A 22,611-nucleotide genomic window follows, 5' to 3' on the forward strand; every position below is an offset into this window, starting at 1 on the left:
GCTATAGTCCACGTGCCTGGGTCAGTCCATGAGATCGGGCACTGCGTCATCAGGGGCTTCCCTAGAATGTAAAAAAGAAAAGTGCCGATCTCAAGGGTGTTCTTTTTTTTACATTTTCACAAAGTCATGTGACCCTGGGCCTGCACAGTGCAATATCGAGTGACATGACCAAAATCTGGAAGAGGAAGATGGCGACGCCTGTTTTCTTGTCCGCGTCAGAAAAAAGAAGGAAGCCAGGAGAGCGCGGGACCTAATGACATCAGATTGCAGAGGAATCAAGGGCCTTTCACCTGTAAAGGTATTTTGTTTTTTGCTTTAGGAAAGTTTCACTTTAACCCCTTAAAGCAGAATTTCACACAGGCTGACCTGCTACATCAACGGGCCTTGAAAACGCTCATTGTCAACACATGCCAAAATGAAACTCTTTATAACATAAAGGGGTCTTTTCATGTTTTTACCCAAGACTGACAAAACGTTCACATTTTTTTCACATGGGATTCCATTATTATTATTACACAGTACTTATAGCGCCGACATATTATGCAGCGCTGTACAAAGTCAATTCACTAGCTGTTTCTGGAAGGAGCTCACAATCTTAATGTCCCTACCATAGTCATATATCATTAATTCAGTCTAAGGACAATTTTGGGGGGAAGCCAATTATTTTTTCATGTTTTTGTAATGTGAAAGGAAACCGGCGAATGTGGAAACTCACACAAACACGGGGAGAACTTACAAACTCCAGGTATTTTAAAATTCAGGCTGAAAGTACATTTTGAGTGAAAACATTGGTAAGCAGACCTCATGGTGTCACATTTATGCAGTCACACCCAAGTATCATGGCAGAATTCTTATAATATCATTAGAAAACCTCATTTTATTGTGCTGGAATTAAATGGCAGTGCCACACCGCTGACCTATACCGGGGGGAAAGCAAAGCTAAAGTTGCCGTTACTAGGCAACCAAGTTATTGTTTTATCTCGAAACCACGTGACATGGCACAGCGCACAAGGCGAGGGGTTTCTAATCACGAGCAACACGCGTGTTCACCCTTTACTTCACTTATCTGGAAATGTCATTCCCCCTATGCTCTTTGGAAGGCTCTAGACACGTTGCAATCAGGAACATAAACAAACCTCAGTCAGGCAGAGGAGGGGGGGTCACAGGTATTGGTTGAATAACATAGGCGCGTAACCCCTTCGCCGCCGGCCGGGAAGAATTCCAGCCACTCACAGAGCTCAGCTCTCCTCCCCTGACCGGAAGGTAAAGGGTCAGTTAGTGTGCTGTCTACGTTTCCCCGCCCACTCGGCGGCCAGGCTAGGTAAGAGGCGTGGCACAAGGAAGGGTGGAGGGGGTGGAGACAGAGGGGCAGCTCGTTGATTGGACGATACCTCAGACCGTTCTGTCAGTGAGCTCCTGCCCATTTCCACAACTCCCCCCCCTCTCCTTCTTGTCAGAGTGGGAGGATCCGGCGCGTGACACACACGGCGGGTTCCAGTAAACTGCGGCTGGTTGCCGGGGGCAGGTCGGAGTTTTCCTCAGACATTCAACAGGCGGCTGCCGAGGAGAGCGGAGCTCAGACAGCCGGTGACGCACTCACCTCTACCGCTCTGTGGTGACGCAGCACCGGTTGACGCAGCCGTGCCGCAAGGAGTGTTGTGGAAGGTGACGCAGCTCCCATGAAGTGACTGAAACTTTTTTTTTCTCCTTGGTTTGTAACGGGAAAAGTAAAACAGAAGTGGCGGACTTCGTCATGGCTGAGGCTCCGCCGGTGGTGGAGATAGACCCGGACTTCGAGCCGCTGTCCCGGCCCCGGTCTTGTACTTGGCCGCTGCCCCGGCCGGAGTTTAATCCGAGTAACTCGGCCAACTCGTCCCCGGCTCCTTCCCTGCAACCGGAGCCGTCCGCCGCCGCCCCCGGTAATGTGGACTTTATGAGCAACCTGAGCCTGCTGGAGGAGAACGAAGACTACGACCCGGCCGAGGCGCTGGGGGTCTGCGGGGACTTCCAATGTCAGGAGCTGCACCAGCTGCAGCCACAGCCTCACCAACAGCTCCATGCACCGCCCAGTGTACCGGCCCTGTCCCCGGCCTCTTCCCCGGCACCCCTGGGAGCCCAGCAGCCCCGAAAGAGCAGCTCGTCCCGCCGCAATGCCTGGGGAAACCTGTCCTATGCCGACCTCATCAGCCAGGCCATAGAGAGCTCCCCGGAGAAGAGGCTCACCCTCTCCCAAATCTACGACTGGATGGTCAAGAGTGTCCCCTACTTCAAGGACAAGGGGGACAGCAACAGCTCTGCCGGCTGGAAGGTGAGCATGGCAGCACACTTACCCCTGCCAGGGGTCCTATCACTATATGTATGGCAGCACACTTACCCCTGCCAGGGGTCCTATCACTATATGTATGGCAGAGGGGTCCTATCACTATAATATAAGTATGGCAGCACACATATCACAGCCAGGGGTCCTATCATTATAGTCTGAGCATGGCCAGTGTAAAGAATGTCACCCCTAGCTAAAAAGTGTCACCTGAGAGATACAATACCTACCCCCCAAACTCTGCCCCCCTCTCTGCTTCCATACAGGAACTCCTGGGTAGATAAAAGTGACAGTGAGACCACACAGCCAGGATGTGCAGTTAGGGGAATCTCAGCCCTGGGCTTCCCCCTTCACAACCAAGGCTATAGAAAAAGCAACAGGTTCTTGGATTTTCCTTGCAGGATCCACATAGAGGAGTTTTTCTGTGCAGCTTGAGCAATGTTCTTGCAAGCTTTATACCCTGTCCAGGCACAAGTTTTTGTATTTAGATGACATAGAGAAAGGTTAGAAGCCCTCTGTGGGAGTTGTATATCAAACACAAGTTCAAGAAATAAATAGTGATCTTGGTTATTCTATTCAGGTGCAAGTGATCTTGTATTCTTTTCTTTACTAGGTGCCTATGATCTGTGTAATATATATAGGTGCCTAAACCCCTTGTAATATTCTATTGGGATGCCTGTGATCCTTGTAATCTATTGGGGGTGCCTAAACCCCTTGTAATATTCTATTGGGGTGCCTGTGATCCTTGTGATATATTCAGGTGCCTATGATCCTTTATTATTCTATTTGTGTGTCTGTGATCCTTGTAATATATTCAGGCATAGCTAATCCAGATGAAGGCAAAAGAAAGAGAAAGGAAATCAGCATAGTTTTGCTCCAAATGGGGATAAAACATCCTTTCTGATCCCCTTTGGACATAAGATATTGCTTGGATCAGCAGTCTCTGCTGTCATTAATTTTACATTTTTAGCCACATAAATTGTGCATTTGGGAATGCGTCCAGCATTTATTTTCAAAACACTTAGCCCCAGGGGGTTCATGTCCTATTTTCACAGCCCTTACTGTGAAGAATCCCTTCTGCACTCATTTTTTTTCCTCCAGATGCAGAGTTCCTCCCCTAGTCCTATGCAATGATCTTAAAGTGAAGCATTTGTGCGGTGTGTTCTACAATAGCAATCACAGTGGTGGGAAAGTAACCAATCGGGGCAGATGCCAAAAAAAGTTTATATTTTTGTGTGTTGCTGTTGGAGATTTCACTCCCTGACAAGGAAGTGAAAATCATTCTTGTGACAATTTCCACCCCATTGTCCAGTGTGGGAATATTTCTCAAGCCTGCTAGTAGAGTTGTATTATAGAAGGTCTAATCCTTTATCAAAAACAAAGCTTGGGCTTTGTTGACAACTGAGATAGATTTGTGTCTCCCCTGCCCGTTTTTTTCCTAAAATGTTTCTTGGTACTGGAAAGTCTCTGTTGTGTGCATCCAGAGAATAAGTGTGATCACAAGGTAGGAAGTTTAGAAACTGTTGTGATTTGTGGGAAATGAGCCGGGGTCAGCCCCCATATTGTATAAAACATTGCCAATCTTAAAAGAAATACAGATTGCGGTAAGGGTCTGTGTGTAGCCTCAGCTATTGGCACTTCAGTGATTTGTAACCGGTGTCAGTGACGTTCTCTAGTAATACCCGGCAGGGTGTGAACACCTTGCAGTAATCTAAGCCCTGGGAGGCACCTAGCAGGTCAGCTTTCCTGACAATAGAATGAATGTGCGATCTGACTTGTAATGGCACTCTTGGGACCACGTCTGTGTCTGTGCAGGTATTAGACTCCAGGATTCCCCATGATAAATGTAATAGGACTCCAATGAGCTGTCTGTAATGGTCTCTGATGGCTTCTGAGCTGCCCCCTTCTGTTACTCTAATCCAGCCTTTCTTAATTTTTTATTTTAACATGGAGGATCCCCTTACTTTTAGGTCTTTGGGGGGGAACCCTTGCTATAAATATATCCACAGCTCACATTAGCTTGGTGGTCAGTGAGAAGAATGCCTCATACATTGCTGGCCTATGGGATGAATAGCACCCTTACAGATAGCCAGGAATATCATTGGTATCTATTAAACTGATGTGAGAGGTACAGATTGCTAATTGCTCCAAGAACCCAAAGCAACCTCTGGAGGAACACTGCTCTCATCCCATTGTGACCCTGCTTATTGTGTACAATGACACGTTCCCTCCACTGTCCATTTCCTCTGGGTGCATCCTGAGGAAGAGCTGATTCCCAAGTTTCCTTTTTTAGTATATTGGTGGATAATGAAATCTCATTATCATGTGAAGTTGGTATTTGCACCATGCGGCCAATAGGTTGTTTTAAAGTTCCCTTACAGCAGTGGGTTTATTTTGGTCTACACATAACTTGTAAGTTTGTCTTCCTCTAAAGAATATCTCTGAAAATTTTTACACAAAACTTTCTTGGCATTTCCCCGATTGTGGCCTTAAATGAACTGTTGAGATTTCTATGCATTATCCTCGAGGGGTTCCTTAGCCAACTTGTCAGATCTCTGAAATCATTCTTATTTATAAACGTTATGTGCGCATTCAATTAAGCCAGCGTAGAAGGGACGTCACTTCTGTGTCGTCCCGGCTGTACTGTGACTCAGGTTAATGATCATCGTGAATGTCTTGGTTTAGACAGACTCCGACACAGATGAAAACAGGCTCCTGTGCCACATGCTAGTTCGCATGAAGTGACTTAGATTAGATTCATGGCCTCAGAACTATAATATTGTGCCACAAGTTGAGGAATGTCTTTTATTACAGCTCAACCATACAGATGACTTCTCATTGTCATTAAACCTTTTAACGATCTGAGGAACTTGTTTTATGCGTGTTTTGCTCTTTGTGTGTGTTTTATATCTCTATCCTCCCCTTCTTCTATCTTGATATAATATTTTAACAGGTTTATTTAAAGTAAAGGAGTTTACGGTAAAAAAAACTTTATTTGTATTCAGAACCATTGCTGTTAGACTCTATTCTATAAAACCATCTTTGCATGATGCTGAACAGTGTTCCCAACCAAATATACAATATACATATGTATCCATTTGTAATGAAAGTACAAATATATTTATATTGCCTGTATAAGGATATGTTGGACATCTTTGAAAACTTTTGTGACCTAGAATAATTCAGGGGCATAAACCCACAACTTTTATGGTTTCAATATCAAAATTGATGACTGACTTTGACAGCTTTAGGAGAAGTGAAGTATATGAATTATAAAATTGCAGCCATTTACTGTCTGAAATGTTACTATAGATCCATTATGATTGGTTTATTTGAATATATCTTACATTAGAAGTTGAAATAAAATAATATTTTGTCCATTTTTTATATAGACAACATTGGCATATTTGGACAATGAATAGAAATGTTTATCAATCTTGGTCATGGACCTAATATATTTTGAGCAAGTCATTATTATTTGATGGCCCATATTGAGGTTATGGCTCGTAACCTTTTGTATAAGTTCATAATCACATCACTCCCTCTTCTACCAGACTTTTCTCACAGAAAAATAACCTAGCTCTTGATGCAGGGGTTTCTCTGACATTCCTATGGGGATTAAAGTTCACACGCTACCCAAAAGACGAAAGCAAAACGTGATCACCTTTTTTGTTGCCAGGAGGGTCAAACAAGTATTTTTTTTTCTGAGCTGGCAAAATCAGGAGTAATTAGAGCATTTTGTCATCCTTAGCAGCTTGTAATGACTTGAAAATTTGCCTGCAGATCACATCATAAAATGAGGTCTATAAAAGAAGGTTTGCAATGAAGGTTTTATAACAGAGGTAACAAATTCCTCTGATGAAAAGATATGTTGTACAGCTAATTAGATTCTAAAAGAAAATAATTTGATTTTGACGTACAGGATAGTGTAATTGGCAGCATGTTTTTAATGGGCAGTAAATCAATAGGATGGTTTTTTTGCAGCTTTCTGTGATTGGCATCGTGTTTGGAACTTGTTTGGGGTATATGTGAGATGTTCTTTTGTCTGACTTTGGTATGTTTCTTCTACAAATGACAAAAGGCACAGAATAGGTTCTAAGCAACAGAATCTTGGTATAGAATAGATCCAAAGCTACACATTATCCCGTTTATCATTTTGGATAAGCCATTTCAAAAACAGATAAATTGTGATCAGTTCTTTGAAGTTGCAGTTTCTCAGGGATAAGATGCTACTTATTTATGGGAATGTAGGATTCTTCATTACCCCCAATTCACCATTGAATGTCAATGAAATGTTTAAAGTGAATCCTCGGGCTTTGAGAATTACATTGTAAGGTAGTAGGTGAGTTCTTTTACATACTAGAAAGTGTCAAGGTGAATGACAAGTTAAAGTACTGCGGAGTGGTCTGGCAAATATCCAAACTATTGCTTTGCCTTCGAGTTCACTATTCTATTGCAATGTGGTACATCTGTACAATGCGATGCCATTCACCTCGTATGACACCCCAACTCAGCTTGCAGGAGGATGTCTGCTGTAGGGCAATGCATTTAAAGTGGTACATGGAACTGGGCCAATTTAAATTGGTTCCCTATATCCAATGCATGCTAAAGTTGCTTGCTCTACACACTGGTGTGGTGTGGTTGGTTATTTAGATGTTTCTGATGTCTGAGAGTCAGATTTCCCTTTTTTTTCATAGCATTCAACCGAGGAGCATGGCAAACTTCTTTTAGTTTTGTCAGATCCTTATCTCCATATGGTTAGTAATACTAATGTGTGTGTGTGTGTGTGTGTGTGTTTGTTTTTTTTTTACACTGCCTTGCCTGTAAAAACTCTATTCTGATTTTTGATCATAAAATCAACCCATTTATTTTGGTTCTGTACAAGCAAAACAGTGCTGCTTTTCAATTAAAAAAAATGTTTCAACACAGTGCCCATTCCCCCCCCCCCCCCATAATCTCCTGTATGCCAGTGAGTGGCAGCCTTGCTTTACACCTGTACCACATGGCATACACCCTGATTGACAGAGATGTCGTCCAGCTGTCATTTGTGCCATTAGGCAGGGTTCTGCAACTTCTGTAGATGGAGGAATACACTGGGTGTTGGGGTGCCATTGCATCAGTATTGTTTTATTGATCTGGCAACTGGAAGTTGTTTGTGTTGAGACTGGAAGGCTGAAAGTGGCATCTGTGGGTGGACCGGGTGCTGTAGTTTTCAGCAGGCAGACTTTGGGTTTGTACTGTTTGTGGAGTGGGAACTTGTTGGGACTGACACTGGTCTGTTATTGGCTTCTTGTCACACAAGTTCACAATTGTGTGACGTTTTCAGTCTGCATCCTTTTGTAGTTTCAAAGATTGTACATTTTTACATGGAAACATTGTTCCTGCTCAAACCCCCCACCCCAATAAAAAAAAAAAAAATGCATTTAACTTTAAGTGTGTTTTATGTTTGCGGATTCATTGTAGAGCTATATAGACTGCAGACATAGAGGCATGCTTACTATTTATTACATTTGTTGCTGCATCCCTTAGCAAGTTGGAAATGTTGTATAATTATTAATCCAGCACGGGTCATCTTAAACTACTCCTATTCCTCACAGGTTAGCCATTTTACAGTGAGGCATGAACAGTCCCCTTCTACTGCCTCCCATGTGGAATCCAACACAACCAGCACTCTAAAGAACTATTTTAGCACTGCACCTGGAGGCTTTTGATGCAGAAACATTCCATGATGGCCAATTCTTTGTTTCTGCTGAGTAGGGTTGACCATAGGAGAAAGATCAGGACATGGCTGCATGTGAGGTTAGTCTTTCCCAAGTCATGCCTGAAAGTGAGTCCAGGAGTTTGCAGAAAGCCTGCTTGCTGTTAGCCAAGACTTAAAGTCCCATTTAGTACACTGTCTGCATGAAGGTTGTATTGCTGATGTTCAAGTGGGTTTTCCCAAAAGCATAGAGCTTATGGGACTACTATAGAGTGATATGTATGTGTGTGTGTGTGTGTGTGTGTGTGTATATATATATATATATATATATATATATATATATATATATATATATATATTATTTTTTTAAGAGTGTGCAAGGTCTGGTCTATAAGTACTGGAAATTATTAATTTTATTGCTTTGACTTGTGGAGACCCTTGCATGTCTTTTTCCTCATATATTTTGTCAGATAACAAATAAAGGGGTTTTCCAATATCCACTATAGCATTGATATTAAACCACTGGAACCTGAGAATTTTATTTTAAGAGAGAGATACAGCAGCAGGTTTTCCCCATATCCCATAAATAGTTAATATACCAGTAAATTCACTTTGTTTAAGCAGTTGCAAAAGATGCAATTGTTTGATGTTCTTGTCTGCCTGGAGTGCTGGGAAATGTGCAGTTGAATAACAGCTGGTTACTGTAGGTAAAGCTTGGTTGTGTTGTACAAGGAATTATGGATTACATTTCTCCACATGAGCACTCTGTGTAAATAGTTTTACAGATGTCTACATTGTATGTATGCAGCATTGTTTTGTGGTAATTTTATATATTATATTTGAGTCGATTAGAAAAAACTCTTTAAAATAGCTATATTCTTAGCTTCAATCCTGTGCCATATAGATGCTGAAGCCACCCCCTTGTAAACATTGTCATATGTATTCTCATAGACTTGGTAAACTTTCCACATATACATCCACATATACACATAGCATGTGCTTTTTCTTTTTAATTCAAGTTTGCTTTAAATGTGCTGCCTTGTCTAGATGATCTGTATGTATGATGAAGAAAGGATGAGCGAGTGCAACTGGCCATGCTTGGTTCAGCAAAGGAAATAGCTGGGGTGGAGCAGACTGAAAGAAACCCACAAATGTGGCAGATGTGAATAATCCTAGCTTCACTTGTAAAATGACTAATGCCCCAAAGCTCACATGAACTGCCCTGTATGAATATATTATTTGCATAGATTGACTTTATTTAGAGTCTGTGTCTCCATTTGTAAAGCCTAAACCAATTTTAAACACATAATAATGAGTGTGTGTGGGCGGATTTGCAGCCTGACTTTGTCACTTTAGTACTTTTAAGGGGAAACCTGTCATAAAGCTTAGCACCTACATGAGAAAGTTATAATGGAGACCTCTGATAATGTGCCACATATTTATTCTGGGGCAGGAAAATAGACATTTTTTGGGTGGGGGCAGCAATAGCAGTATATTGCAATATTAAATCTAAGTAAAAAAATATATATTATCTACTATATTTTTTTTTTCTTATCTGAAATAAGTTATGTCATAAAATAATAATTATTATAATAATCAATTCAGTCCTAAAAGCAGAATTCTAGACTATTATTCTAGCACAAAGCTGAAATACAAACTTGATTAATAGTAATGTACATGTTATTCCGTGTAGCCAGTTCTGATGCCCCTCTAAGCATATAACTGCACTCAATAAGAATTCTCTGCAGCCTGTATAGCAAGTGAAGAGCTTAAAACTCAGAGGATTTGCAAATGTTTGAGAAAGATTTGGTGAATTTGTGAAATTGGCAGAAAGTGGCCAAGGTTTCATTCTGTGTCAGCTCCACTTTAGAGTGGGCGAGGAAAGAATTTATGATCTTAGATTTGTCCTTGTAGTAAACCTTTCTCAATTCCTGTCTTGCTACTCCTGTTTATTGTCAGAATTGCTACATTTTTGTCCCATACTGAAGAAACTTACTGAAGGAGCCAGCCTTCATGTAAACGTAGAACCGTGCTGGGAGGGATGGTTGCCTTTCACATGTACTGGTGATGGGAGAAGAGGGGCAAGTAGTGGCAATGCTAAGCCGAATATAGCAGCCTATGGTGTTGTCACCCTATACCAAGAAATTGAAGGAATTGGTCTGATTAAGTACAATTATTTTTTTTATTTAAATATTGTAGTGAACCATTTTTTTTTTGGGGGTTCACAAAGACTTATACACCCACTGAACTGTATTCATAAATATGTTCACCATATTGGCTTATTAAGTATCTTTCTGGGTTTCATGTCTCATCATTGCTAAATTCTTAGCTGATATAGCGTGCTTTGTTTGCTGTGTTAAAGGACTATGCTCTTAGATAACAGAGGCCCTAATACGTTCAGAGTTCACTCTTTACCTACTTTAGATCACGGCTTAGATTACAACTGGGCCATGAATTAATTCTTGCTAAAACGAAAAAAAACTGCAGTAAGTGCATGGCTATCTACAGTATTTTCCTGACACATTCCTGCAGCTTATTCCTTTCCCTGTTTTGTTCATACTGTAATTGTAAACTCAAAACTTTTGCTGTGGACTTTTTATAAAGATACATTCTGAAGATGTGATACAAATATAACTTTAAACCATTAACAATTAGGTAGATCAAGTGATTTAAAATCACTTGCTAGTACTTTTCTGGGTCACACTGTTTGGAAATGGCCTTCTAGGATTTTCTTAAGTAATTCTCATCCTTCCAAACCAAAACAATAAAACCAGTGAGGTCAATAACAGACTATCTGGTTATAATGGCATCTGTCAGGGGTTTGGAATATATTAAACGGCAGGCAGGTGGAAAAAGGGGAAGATTAAGGATCTGAACAACTATGGGCCAAATTTTGATGACTAAACTGGGTCAGATCATAACTAAAATGTTGCAGGTCTAGCGAGGTGTTCGCAGTATGTAGTGGTAAGTGCTTGCCAAATGTAGTCCAGTGGAGGAAAGCTGGTAGATTGGTGACAGGATCCCCAGGATCACTTTGTGTGTGAGGAATGCAGTCTATCTGGTCTAATCTCACAGAAGGGCTGCTGTAGAAAAAAAAAAAAAAAAAAAAAAATTTAACTCCACCTACTAGATTGTAAGCTCTTCGGTCCTCTCCTCCTGTATCACTGTCTGTATTCGTCTGTCATTTGCAACCTCTATTTAATGTACAGCGCCGCGTGATATGTTGGCGCTATAATATTCCTGTTTAATAATAATAAGCTAATGCAGTCCATTGAACAAACCTGTCTACCTTGTGAATCACAGCATGCAGTGTAGCTGCCGGCCAGACAGAGCGCCCATTTGTCCAGCACCCAAAGTGGCTACGTCGAGCATTTAAGCATAAAAATGCGCAATATGTGCATATATGTAATATGTTGGCGGTCTAATAATCCTTTTTATCAATAATAATAATGGGAAGGAAATGGCAGCACTATGGGATAATGATAGGTCAGCAGAAGCAGTGTGGACTTAATGAACTGCCGCTAACCCGTTGGTGTCAAATACTACAGAACATGTTCTTGTGAGGTCCATGTCTCAACATTTCAGAAATGCTTTGGTTGTACAGGGGGGGCCTACAAAGTTATGGCTAAGGTGGTTTAATGTTTTTGTTGATTATTGTACTTTTCTACTGCATAGTTTTATTCCACTTGACCTTAATATTAAGAAGTTAAAGTATAATTAAACACCTCTCGTATTTGGCGTTGAACTTAAATTTGAAAGCTTTGGAGATATTAAAAAAAAAAAAAACTCCAATTATTCTAGTTATATATTATGTATGCAACAGTCATTAGATGTATTTTAAACACCATTATTATAACAATCTGAATTTGCCTTGATCTTCTGCGTCTTATCTTTTGAACACTAGTGGGAGAGAGAATGGGATTGCATAGGCCAACTACCTACTCTTGAGATCGTCTCCTTAGTCTGTTGCTCGCTACTTCACTGTCCAAGCAGGAAGATGACGGGACCTTGTTTCTTAAATGCTTCAAAGAAAAGTCTAGTCGCAAGGCCACCTGTACTTTGTGAATGACTGTATAAATTTGAAGATTAGATGGAAAGAAAAGCCACAATTTTAGTTTTAGGGTAGTTGAGGGTTGGACTTACTGCTACCTGCTGACAGACTAAATTGTCTGCCCAGCATAGAACAGAGGAGTCACAACTGACTGGAACATTTCCATGATTGCTAGAATTGGATTTGTATCATTCAGTAAATGCTGCAGCTCACATGGGAGAAATGCATATAACCTTTTATCACATAGTTACCAGTATTTTTTATTCCAGTTGGTGCTCCTTTTAAACTTCCTTACAGCCTTTTGTATTGTCCTTTTTACAGTTTTAGGGGCAACATAAAATTGCCCAACTTCTGAAAAAGTTTTTCAGTTTTACTTTCTAAGATGTTTTAGGAAAGGCCGAAATGATGAAAGAAAAAATCCCTTTGCAATATTCTGTATGTACAGCTAGCCATTAACATCTTTTATCTTTCATCTTTTTTTAAATGTTATGTATAAGTTCTTGTTTATAGTAACTTAATGAAAACCAACACAATCACAATCTTTGTCCCTTTCACCTTATGAGCCTTCCATTTGGTTGTTGGGTTCATTGTATTTACCTTACCTGCTTGGTAATCTTACCATCAGGCTTTCTTCCTGTCGTACAGTAACCACAGGGACCAGCATCTTGCACTTGTCAGTCTTGGTTCATACTCCTGTTCTTGAAGCTGTACATGGCTATCCCCTGGATCTACAAAAAAAGTATTGAAAAAGCATGTAAAGGAACTGCATCAGTTTAACATGTCTTCATAAAATCATGCAAAATCTAGATTTGTCTTCAGGAATTTGGAAAGAGAAGGTAGCACTTTTAACTTGGAAATATTCCATCAGACATGATTCATGTTGGAGACACTAGCCTAGGACAGAAAGCAGACAGAAAAAGTGTACTATAGCTCCTACAATAACAAAAAGGTTTTTATTTTATAAAATAACATAGAAATGTACTGTTGCTTCCAGACAAGACTTGCTTTCAAAATGTGTGTCAAAAATCATCACTGCATGCATCATTGCTCTTCTCATTTTGAAATGAAAACCTTTTAAGTCATATTAATTAGTTCACAGAAGAATGTGTAAAGTGTAGTAACTAATCTACAAAATAAAATAGGAAATACTAATATGTACACTATTTTTCTGATATTTAGTAAGCATGAATACTAGTTTTATGTTAAAATGTTTTCCTACTACTTCTATACATGTCAAAAAATTAGCAGAACACTCCAAAGTCAATTTAAATTCTGCCCAGTTCAGAAATATAGGCCACTATGAAACCATTTTGCCTGCTTTGGTTCAGATGAAAGCAACAACAGGTGAACATGTGGGGTAACGGCACGCCAAAAAGAGAGTGGTTTTGCCACACAATTTCTTTCTCCTTATCCTTCCTGTCTGGTTTTTCACTTTGCTTTTGCCATCTTCCTTGCAGCCTGTGTTTTGTAATTGAATGATTTTATAAGGATAGCCGTATACAGGCTGCCATGAGATTATCCTTACTATTGGAATTAATCAAGCCATTGTGCAGTGCAAAGAAGCAGCCAAAGATTTTCAAAATGTTTTGTGCAGCTGTAGTAGTAGTGAACATTGCCAGATGGCTGGTAAAAGTATAGTACCCAGCTAACTGTTTTCAGTGGAGTGGGGGGGGGAATTCATTTTTGAGTAACTGTATACAGAGTGAAAGCCAAAATTTGCTCATTACATTTTTAGGTACCACTAGTTTCTCAGTGCTCCACATTAGTGGTACTTTACCTTTTCTTTAAAATGCAGAACTGAGACTGGTCACTCTAAAAACAATATTCTGCCTAGGATGATATAATAGTTAAAAAGGCTTGGAAGGGCCATGTCAAATTACAAAGAATCTAAAAATTGCAATACAGTAAAAACGTTTCAATACAGTAATTCAATATAAAAGGGCAAACGTGTAAAAAGCATGTGAAGCCTGCATAAAAAAAAGTGTATTTCTAGGCACTATTTTTGTTTTAAATAGTGTACGTACTGGTTAGATCTTGTGTCAACTCAGTATTGGGAAATTCATCCTCTGTTTATTTGTACTGGTTATCATTGTCACTGATAAAGAGAGGGGACATTTTAATTTTTAGAGTTGTACCCAAAATGAAACGCAAGGGAAAATCTTCCAATAGGGATAAATGTTTTGGGGGCCAAAATCTAAGAGAGGAATTAATTGTCCTAACTTTGGAAGATTTCCATCCACTTCATGTAGGACAGAAACACACTAGACAAAAAAAACATTACCCACACACAGGGAACATGGAAATATTCTTGTTTAATGAGCATATACTATATTATTATAGTAATGCTATGTTGACCCCCTGTTTATGTAAAGCTGCTATTTGTGAGTTATTTAATATTTATCACAGTAAATTCAAACAGAAGAAAACATTCCAAGTGTTTTGGATGCTTGTTTCTGATTGGCAACCATCAGTGTCTTGGGTACAGGTATTCTACATTTAGCTTACAGCTAAGTAAGTTACTTAGTATATTTCTCAATAGTAGACAAAGCTGTATTAATGGTTGTGGAGTTTATGGGTTACTTTTCCTTGTAACTGTTTGATCTTTTCTCACATGATACATTTAAGGCAGAGGTCAAGGGACAAAGTTTAGCAGGATGTTTCTTGAACTGTCAATTTTTTTTTCCCCCTTATGGAACTCCCAAGTGTCATTGTACTATCGCCTTTGATTTTATATCACTGTTTCTTGATGACATTAACATGTGGGAACCCCTTGAAATAACTTTCAGGTCTTCAGTAAACCTCTACTATAAGTAATATATCCACAGCTCACAGTATATTAGTTTGGTGGTCAGTAGGAAAAATACCCCTTATATTACAGGTAATTGGGAAGAATGCCACCCTTACAGATAGCCAAAAAGATCATTGGTGTTTCTTAAACTGACCTAAGAGGTATAAATTGCCCAAGGAACCCCCTAGAAACCTCTGGAGAACTCTAAGGTTCCACGGGACCTTGTTTGAGAAACAATAGATAGTGATAGCACCCACTTGATCAACTGTCTTAGCCACTAACCAAAATTATTTGTGGCCAGTGTTCATTCTAGTTTCTTAGAGCAGTGTATGGACCTAAATAATTATTTTACAACCCCTTCCATATTTGGGATCTTGATCCACAGATGTATCCCTAGTCTGGAAATGTTCAGATTTAAAGAACAGCTGCCTTAATGTATACCAATGAACAGTTTACTGCAACTGGCAGACTTTCTTTAGTATTTGATTGTGATTAAGATATACGGTAGAACACATTTTTTTTAAAGGACCTTGTGAATAGTGCAGTATTCCATAAAAATAAACTAATACATCTTTCTTTTTTGTCAGTTATTAGAAAATATGTGCAGTGTAGTGCATCTGTATACATAGCAGTTAGTTACATTTTTGTTAACCTCTTTGTTCTTTGGATGTCTCACCGATAATAAACTCCACTGATCACAATCTTTTTTATGGTGTGGGTCTTGCCATAATGTACAGTTCTAGTTATATACATGTAGTGAAAAATTTTGGTGTTTATACCAAGTCAATGATGCCCCTTCCCCGTAGTACTTTTCTAGTCTGTGTGCTTTAGAAATTTGTTGAGGAATTTGCTTTGTCATCTTAACAACTTTACCATTTTAAAAGATATTCACTTGTTTGGAAAAAAAATACTTCTGCCAGACAGTTCTTCATTTATATTAGGGAAAGTTAATCTTTACTATTTAGCTTTTGCCAACGCTGCAAGATTAAATGTACCAATTATAGTTGGGTAATAACTATACCGATAAGTAATTGCTGTCTAAGAGTGGATGTAAAGCTTCTTCCAATTGTTATGTTATTTGCTATCGAGCAACCTAAACAAAATTGTAACAAGACCTGCAGTTAGTTTCACACATGTTGGTGTTTTGTGATCTAATTATCAGCCTTTCTCTAGACATACACCTTGTGCTGGAGCTCAGGAGGCACTGAATTCTTTTTGGTGTAGGTTTATAGGCTGATGCTTGGCATGCTAAATGGTTCCCAAATGTACGTCAGAACCACGAGCAGACAGTGAAAGCTGGGATTGGGTGCCACCTGCATGTAAAGTTATTATGAATATATTTTGCCTTCCCCAGTTCTTTCTTTGTCACCCATCAGTGTGTGAATATCTCACATGTGATGCTAAGTCCCTGTGATAGAGACAGCTACAATTCAATGAGTGAAAGGGGTCGGCCAGGGTCAGTCAGGTTTAAGAGGTGGGGCTTGATTAGGGACCTCAATTCCAGATTTTAAAGGGAATATCCAGGCCTGATTTTGGTATAAACTGTCATAATTATGTTTTGACTTTGTAAACCTTTATATAATTTACTGCTATTACAAGTTGATATACATTTGAAGACATCATGTTTAAAACCTACATTTGCCTGATTTCTCCCAGTTTGTTTGCTTACTTAGTGTTGCATCCAACAGCATGCATGCCTGTTAAAAATGACTTGTGATAGATTAAAGTATTCATTCAGAACAACACTGCAAGCTGATAACATAATGCAGACAGACAGCTCTTGCTTGTGATGTTCCTAAAGATTCCTGGACGACTATTCCCAGCTGGACTTTCCAGTAACTTATAGTATGGATGTGACATGACATATTTCCTTACTATTTGGTTAATAAAGGTGCCTTCAGATATCTTTACATACAGTATTAACTATTCCTACCTCTAATCTCTCTGAATAATCATGTTTTGTCCCTCAAATGTCCAGTAGGCATGAGGATTGGGAACTAAAGTGTTGGTAAAGATGTTCTTGATGGAACAGCAGAAATTGTATTGAATATTTTTCTCCCCCCTTCAAAAATGTTATACTTTGGACATCTGTGCAGTTTTTCAGTGATATGTGGTGCATTGGGCGCCTTTTCAAATAAACTGGCTGTTCAGAGTAAATGCAATTTAACAGGCACGGACGGCAATGTATGTGCTTTGGAGAACACCGCGTTAGTGGGCGCGTGACCTACAAGTTGGACTTTTATAAATGACTATTAAGACTGAATAAGTGCTGAATATGGTAGTGACTGAAGAGCAATATAGAAAGTCATATACATTATATACAGATGCAATTTGTTTTTAACCAATGTTTAAAAGCATGCCATTAAACTGTTGGTGACAAATTGTTTTGGTGAATGGCTGTCAAGCCCAATGATTTCACTGACCGTCATAACTTCAGTTGAAGAACACACATTCAGATGGCCTCTAGAAGCGGAGAGATTAAGAAACCTGCCATGCTGAACTCATTTTGAAGAATGCTGATTACTTGGGTGTAAAGCTGATCTTTTGGTTTGTCAAACATCTAAAACAAACAAACTGCTAACTGATATAAAGTGCAATTAGCTAAACACCTGAGCTGAACACATTCTGGGTCAGAAATTCTGAAGGCATTAAAGCCGGGATCACAGAACATCATCCAGGGAAGTGGGATTTTTAGAACCATTTCAGAAATGACCGTTTATAATCTCTTAGGTCACTCTTGTAGAAGGTCTGAGGTCTCATAGGTAAGCATGAAGAAATACATTAAAAAAAGGGTACAAATTCTCAGAAGGTGAACCAACTTATACTGATTTATTTGTGTCAATTGAGATCCCTATGCTGCCCACCGACCTATGCTTGACCTCACTGCCAAACTAGTTTATGCTCTACTAAAATACACCTGCAAACAGCCCAGGTCAAAAACAAAAATAAAGATACAATCTGGTCCAAGACTTGGCAGTTTTCCCTTCATATCAAAAGACCAGTTTTGAAAATCGGCAGCAGTTGTTTGTGCTGCTGTGTGGATCAATTATATTCCTTTTTTGGCACACTTCAATGTTCATTGCTTCACTTGTTTCTCTTTCAAGCTGTTTATGCCACTTTTTCTGTGTTTTTTTGTTTGCCGCTCATTGTTTTTGTTCAGGCCTATACTGAAAACACATTTCTTCTGTATGAAATTGGTTTCACCAGGGGCTTTGTTAAACAAAAAATACAAGCACCAAAGCAGAATGACTGGGTTATTTTTACACTTTCCTGTAAAAACAGCCCGCGAGTGATCCACAATGAACCATGATGTATTTCCTCTACAAGCGTGGAAAATGGACCATTTATTATTTCAGCTCTGACTCACCACAAACATGCTGACACTGAGATGTTTAAAAATCTAATCGCAAGCAACAGGTTAAGGCAGAAACCTTGGACGCCAGGTCTGAAGATTACCTGCTTCTTATTGTCTTTCTGCATTGATTCTCACTTGGCCTGAACACTTAATAGTTTTTACTTTTTGGCAGTGCCAAGCAAACAATACTTGCTGTAAATATTTAGATACTTGTGTTTGATACTTAAAAGGCTGCCCCTGGCTAGTATATTAAGCCATGAATTATTTTAGATTACACCTCTCATTGTACGGATTCTTAATAGCAGGTAGGCTTTCTAGTAACTTGCTGGGTGCCCAATAAATCCATCGAGATGTTATAACATTAGAATTAGGTGTCTGGGTGTGGGTATTGGCTCGCTCTTGTTCATTAGGAGATGACTAAAGCAGCATCAACTTTGTGTAAATATTCCACGTACTGAAAAATTTATATATAGGCTATTTAACAGGGATGAGTTGTATTTGGTGACCTAACTTTTTGTTCTTTGTATTTGTATAGTTGTCTCATTCTTTAAGCTAAAATGTAAATCTTTTTTTTTTTTTTTTGTTTTAAGATAATGTAAATGCTTTACCACATTAAACTAGAGTGTCTTTGCCATGCAGAACAGATGTGTTTCAATAGAATTTGCATTAACTGCCCATTATCCACCATAATTACCGCAGGGGGTCAAGGAACTGATCTCCTTTGATTTGACAGTCTCTTTACATATGGGACTTTCTGTACTAAACCCAAAACTGGCAGCGTGAATCCCTGATACACTTTGGAACACGGAGAGATCTTTAAAAGCTAAACCGAATACCTTCTTGCTTCTTTATTCTAACGCTCAGGTACAGAACCCTTTTAATCTCTTATAAAGTTCCCTCATCCCAAATACAACCAAAACAAAGTGTTTTTCTTATAATTACTTGGGCAGAAACATATTGAAATGCCTCCGACATAATTTACATTCAGATTATCTGGGTATCGGGCTTGTGGAAGGTGGAGGTTTTTGAGGAGAGCGATGTTACACTTTTTTACAAGTTGGTTGTCATTACCTACTACAAGTCCTATTGATGCTTTGGGACGTTTGCAGCCGATAGCTAGTATATTTGGATTGTTCTGTTTTTCAATAATTCTGCCCATAGTTCAGCAATAAATGAGTTGTAGGGCAAGTAAAGCATTTTTGTGCCTCCGTTGCTAAACTCTACACCCTATTTAGCATGCACTGGTCACAACAATTTTGCATACCTATTCTACAGGGAGAAATACCAACACGGTTATAGTTTTACCCATGGTTTGCCCAATTTTTACCCAATATTGACATTTTTTTTTACATTGGATTCAAAAAGAAAAATGTGTAAATTGTAATTCACGCATTGTTGTTGATTTCAGTGTGAAATATGGTAAATCTTGGAAGAACACATTTTAAATTGACCCTATTGTGTCTTTATCCTATACATATAAAAGAGCGAATTGGTGGAAAAAGGCTGTCTTAATGATTGCTAAATGTGTTCATATTACCCCATATAACACTGAAAGCTCCAGTTTGTATATGTTTGATAAATGTTTTTAAATTTCTAATCTAAAATACAATTTTTTTTACATTACTTTTCATTTACATTCTTCCTACTGATGCATGTGCAGGATATGCTATATTCAAGGCATGCTTAATGGCAATGATACTAAAGCTTGTTTAAACAAAACTATAAATATTTTACCTGCAAACTCCATGCAGATAATGTCCTGGGCCAGATTTGAACCTAGGACCTAGCACTGCAAAGGCCAGAGTGCTAGGCACTGAGGCACCTTGCTGCCCATTCATATTATTACAATACATGCAATACATATGTACTGTTCAAATTTAGTGTCACCTAAAGGCCCAGTTTTTGGAGAGGACAATTACTTTGCTTGATGGCCAAGGCTTTGCAGTTTTTTCTTCTAAGAAACTTTTTATATCCATCAATGCCTGACTTCAATAGGAAACCAGCTTGTTTGAAAATAGTTTGTTAAAGTTAGTGCCTGGTTTCTAGATATTGTCTAAAAGTCATATATTAGAATTAACTACCTGATAGATTCTTCATGGGTTTGATATTCTTTACGACCCTGGGAATAAAGCTTCCGAAAGTTAGTGCCATGAATTAACATACAGGTTGTTGTAGCCACTTAGGATGTTTTTGTTCTGGTAGTACTTTTTTTTTTTCTTTGTAAGCTTTTAGCAACAAGTTAAATGATACAAAAGCACTGTTTTGCTGCCTTGGTAATCTGAAATGGCCTTGAAAAAGGCATGCTGTCCATTGCTGCTGTATATAGGGTCATTGGCTGGTAGGTTTGTGACATACTTGGACTGAAAGCCGCACTGACCTGCGTAACACTTACAGCGACTTGTTTATTGAAGCCTGACAAAATTCCTAACCCCTGATCATGGGCAAAAAACGCACTCTGTTTTTCTCTTTTATTGTTTGGACCAAAAGAATTGTTGGGCTTCTTCTTTTTAAACCTAGAAGACTGAAATGCCTTGAGTTGTGGTATTTGAGAAGAAGGATGTAGAATTTCAGCCTATTATGTGGAGTCAGTGCGTTGCGTGTTAGCATAAGAATGTGTTTGGCTGTGAATAATGGGCTTTTATGACTGCTATGAATTACTAAGGCTGGGACACATTAACCAGATATGCTAAGTATCATTAAAATAAGGTGTGGCAAGTGTTGCCTGGCTGTATTGTCAGCTTGGAATGCTCAGACAGGGATGACAATTACTTTCAGTTTTACTAGGTAATAATCTCATTTAGGTATGTCCAAGGTACAGTACAGAAGGCTAACTCAGGTTAAGGCTTACCTTTGTATTAGCAGAAGATGGCTTCACTTCTTCCTCATGAGGAAATTGAAATGTTATAAAAGTATTTATGCATAGTCCTCTGCTTCTGTAAAGAGTTTGGTACCTATGTACTTGCCGATTTAAAAATATTTGCAACTTTTAAATATGAACTCCAGTCAGCAAATTGGGCACACAGACTAAAGCTACGTACACACTTCCAATTATTATCCCTCCAGGTGCACTACTCTGCCTCAGGTGCTAATATTCTCCATCTGCAGCTCCCCTACATGTGGCCTAACCCCAAACAACCTCAAAACCATCATACAGGGATGGCTGGGCAGGAATCTTTCAGCTGCTCAATGCTTTCTGAAAGTTTCTGACCCCTTCCTGCCTTTATAACATTTCTGTTCCCTGCCTTACCAAAGCCACCATTAACCATTCCCTGCTTTGTGTTCTTCTCATTGCCTCCTCATTTAACTCCTTTGTATCTGAACCCCTTTAAAACCTGTCATGCTGCACCTCCACCTTGTCGTTCCTCTTCTAGGCTCCAGGGCTTACTTTTCCTTATATTTTCAGAATTATTTCCTTTAATGGTGGTAATAAAATTACTTTGGCAAACGTGTAGGGCATTGGTTACAAGAAATCTAACCTACACTAAGAACCAATATAACTAAATGTAGCAATGTTGGTAAAGGGTTTTATTGTGGCTCATATATTGTATGTGATGGATTCACATATCACTATTGGCAGAATGTACCTTTTTCAACATGCACCTACTGTAACATGCTTTAATATTTTCTCATCATAGAGTTCTCTCTTGCAAGCCTTCTTCCATACATTTACAAGATTCCATGATCTAGGGCAGCCTTTCTCTACCTTTATAACATGGGAAATTCTAATTGTGAATAGATGTCCCAAAGAAATTAGATGCTGCCGCCAAATATTTTCTCAACCAGTATGCATGTTTTTTTTTATTATTTAATTTGAACTCTTTGTTTAAAACTTCTTCTTTTTCTGTTATTTTTTTTTTTCCAACATTGTTTTTATTTCCCCCTGTTGATATAAGTTAAATCCTGTACGTGGCAATCCACCTAGAAACAATGCAAGCACATTTCCATATATTTTTCTTTGTGGAGGGTTGGCAGCACGGTAAGAAAGCAATAGTAAACTATGCTGACCCTCACTTTTTGTTATCAGGATAATATCCTGCTTTTAAGGGTCCTGCTAAAGGTAGTGGCCAATCATATCATTGGTTTCCTTCCTCTTTAGCTTTAAGCTGTACATCTTGGGCAGTGTCGGTAAAGTTTTTTTCTGTAATATATGTATATTGTGCTAAGCGTGATTCTTTCAACTCTATTAAATAAACACTGCCATGAATTTTTGGGTAGCTGTGTTTTTAGGTCACTTCTCTGGCTGCTTGGGCAAAGGTTAAAGGTTATAAAGTCAGATGGTATGTTTTATTTATTAACCCATTGGAGGTGTTTTCAAAGTACGCTTTACCATGCTTTAGGACTTTTGTAAATATGAACCTTGGTGAAATGTTTGACATTGTGGAAATATTCTAACCATAGTATT

General features: G+C 39.0%; 1 protein-coding gene across 1 annotated transcript in view; it reads left to right on the forward strand.

Moving 5' to 3' along the window:
* Positions 1 to 1,486: 1,486 nt before the first annotated feature.
* Positions 1,487 to 22,611, forward strand: part of FOXO1 (forkhead box O1) — a 39,287-nt gene continuing 18,162 nt past the window's right edge. The window contains exon 1 of the mRNA XM_072403842.1: positions 1,487 to 2,308. Within this exon, the coding sequence (XP_072259943.1) occupies positions 1,754 to 2,308 (555 nt within the window). The 5' untranslated portion in view covers positions 1,487 to 1,753. The remainder of the gene's footprint in view (positions 2,309 to 22,611) is intronic.

Source organism: Pyxicephalus adspersus, chromosome 1 (genome assembly GCF_032062135.1).
Source record: "Pyxicephalus adspersus chromosome 1, UCB_Pads_2.0, whole genome shotgun sequence".
NCBI classification, from domain to species: Eukaryota; Metazoa; Chordata; class Amphibia; order Anura; family Pyxicephalidae; genus Pyxicephalus; species Pyxicephalus adspersus.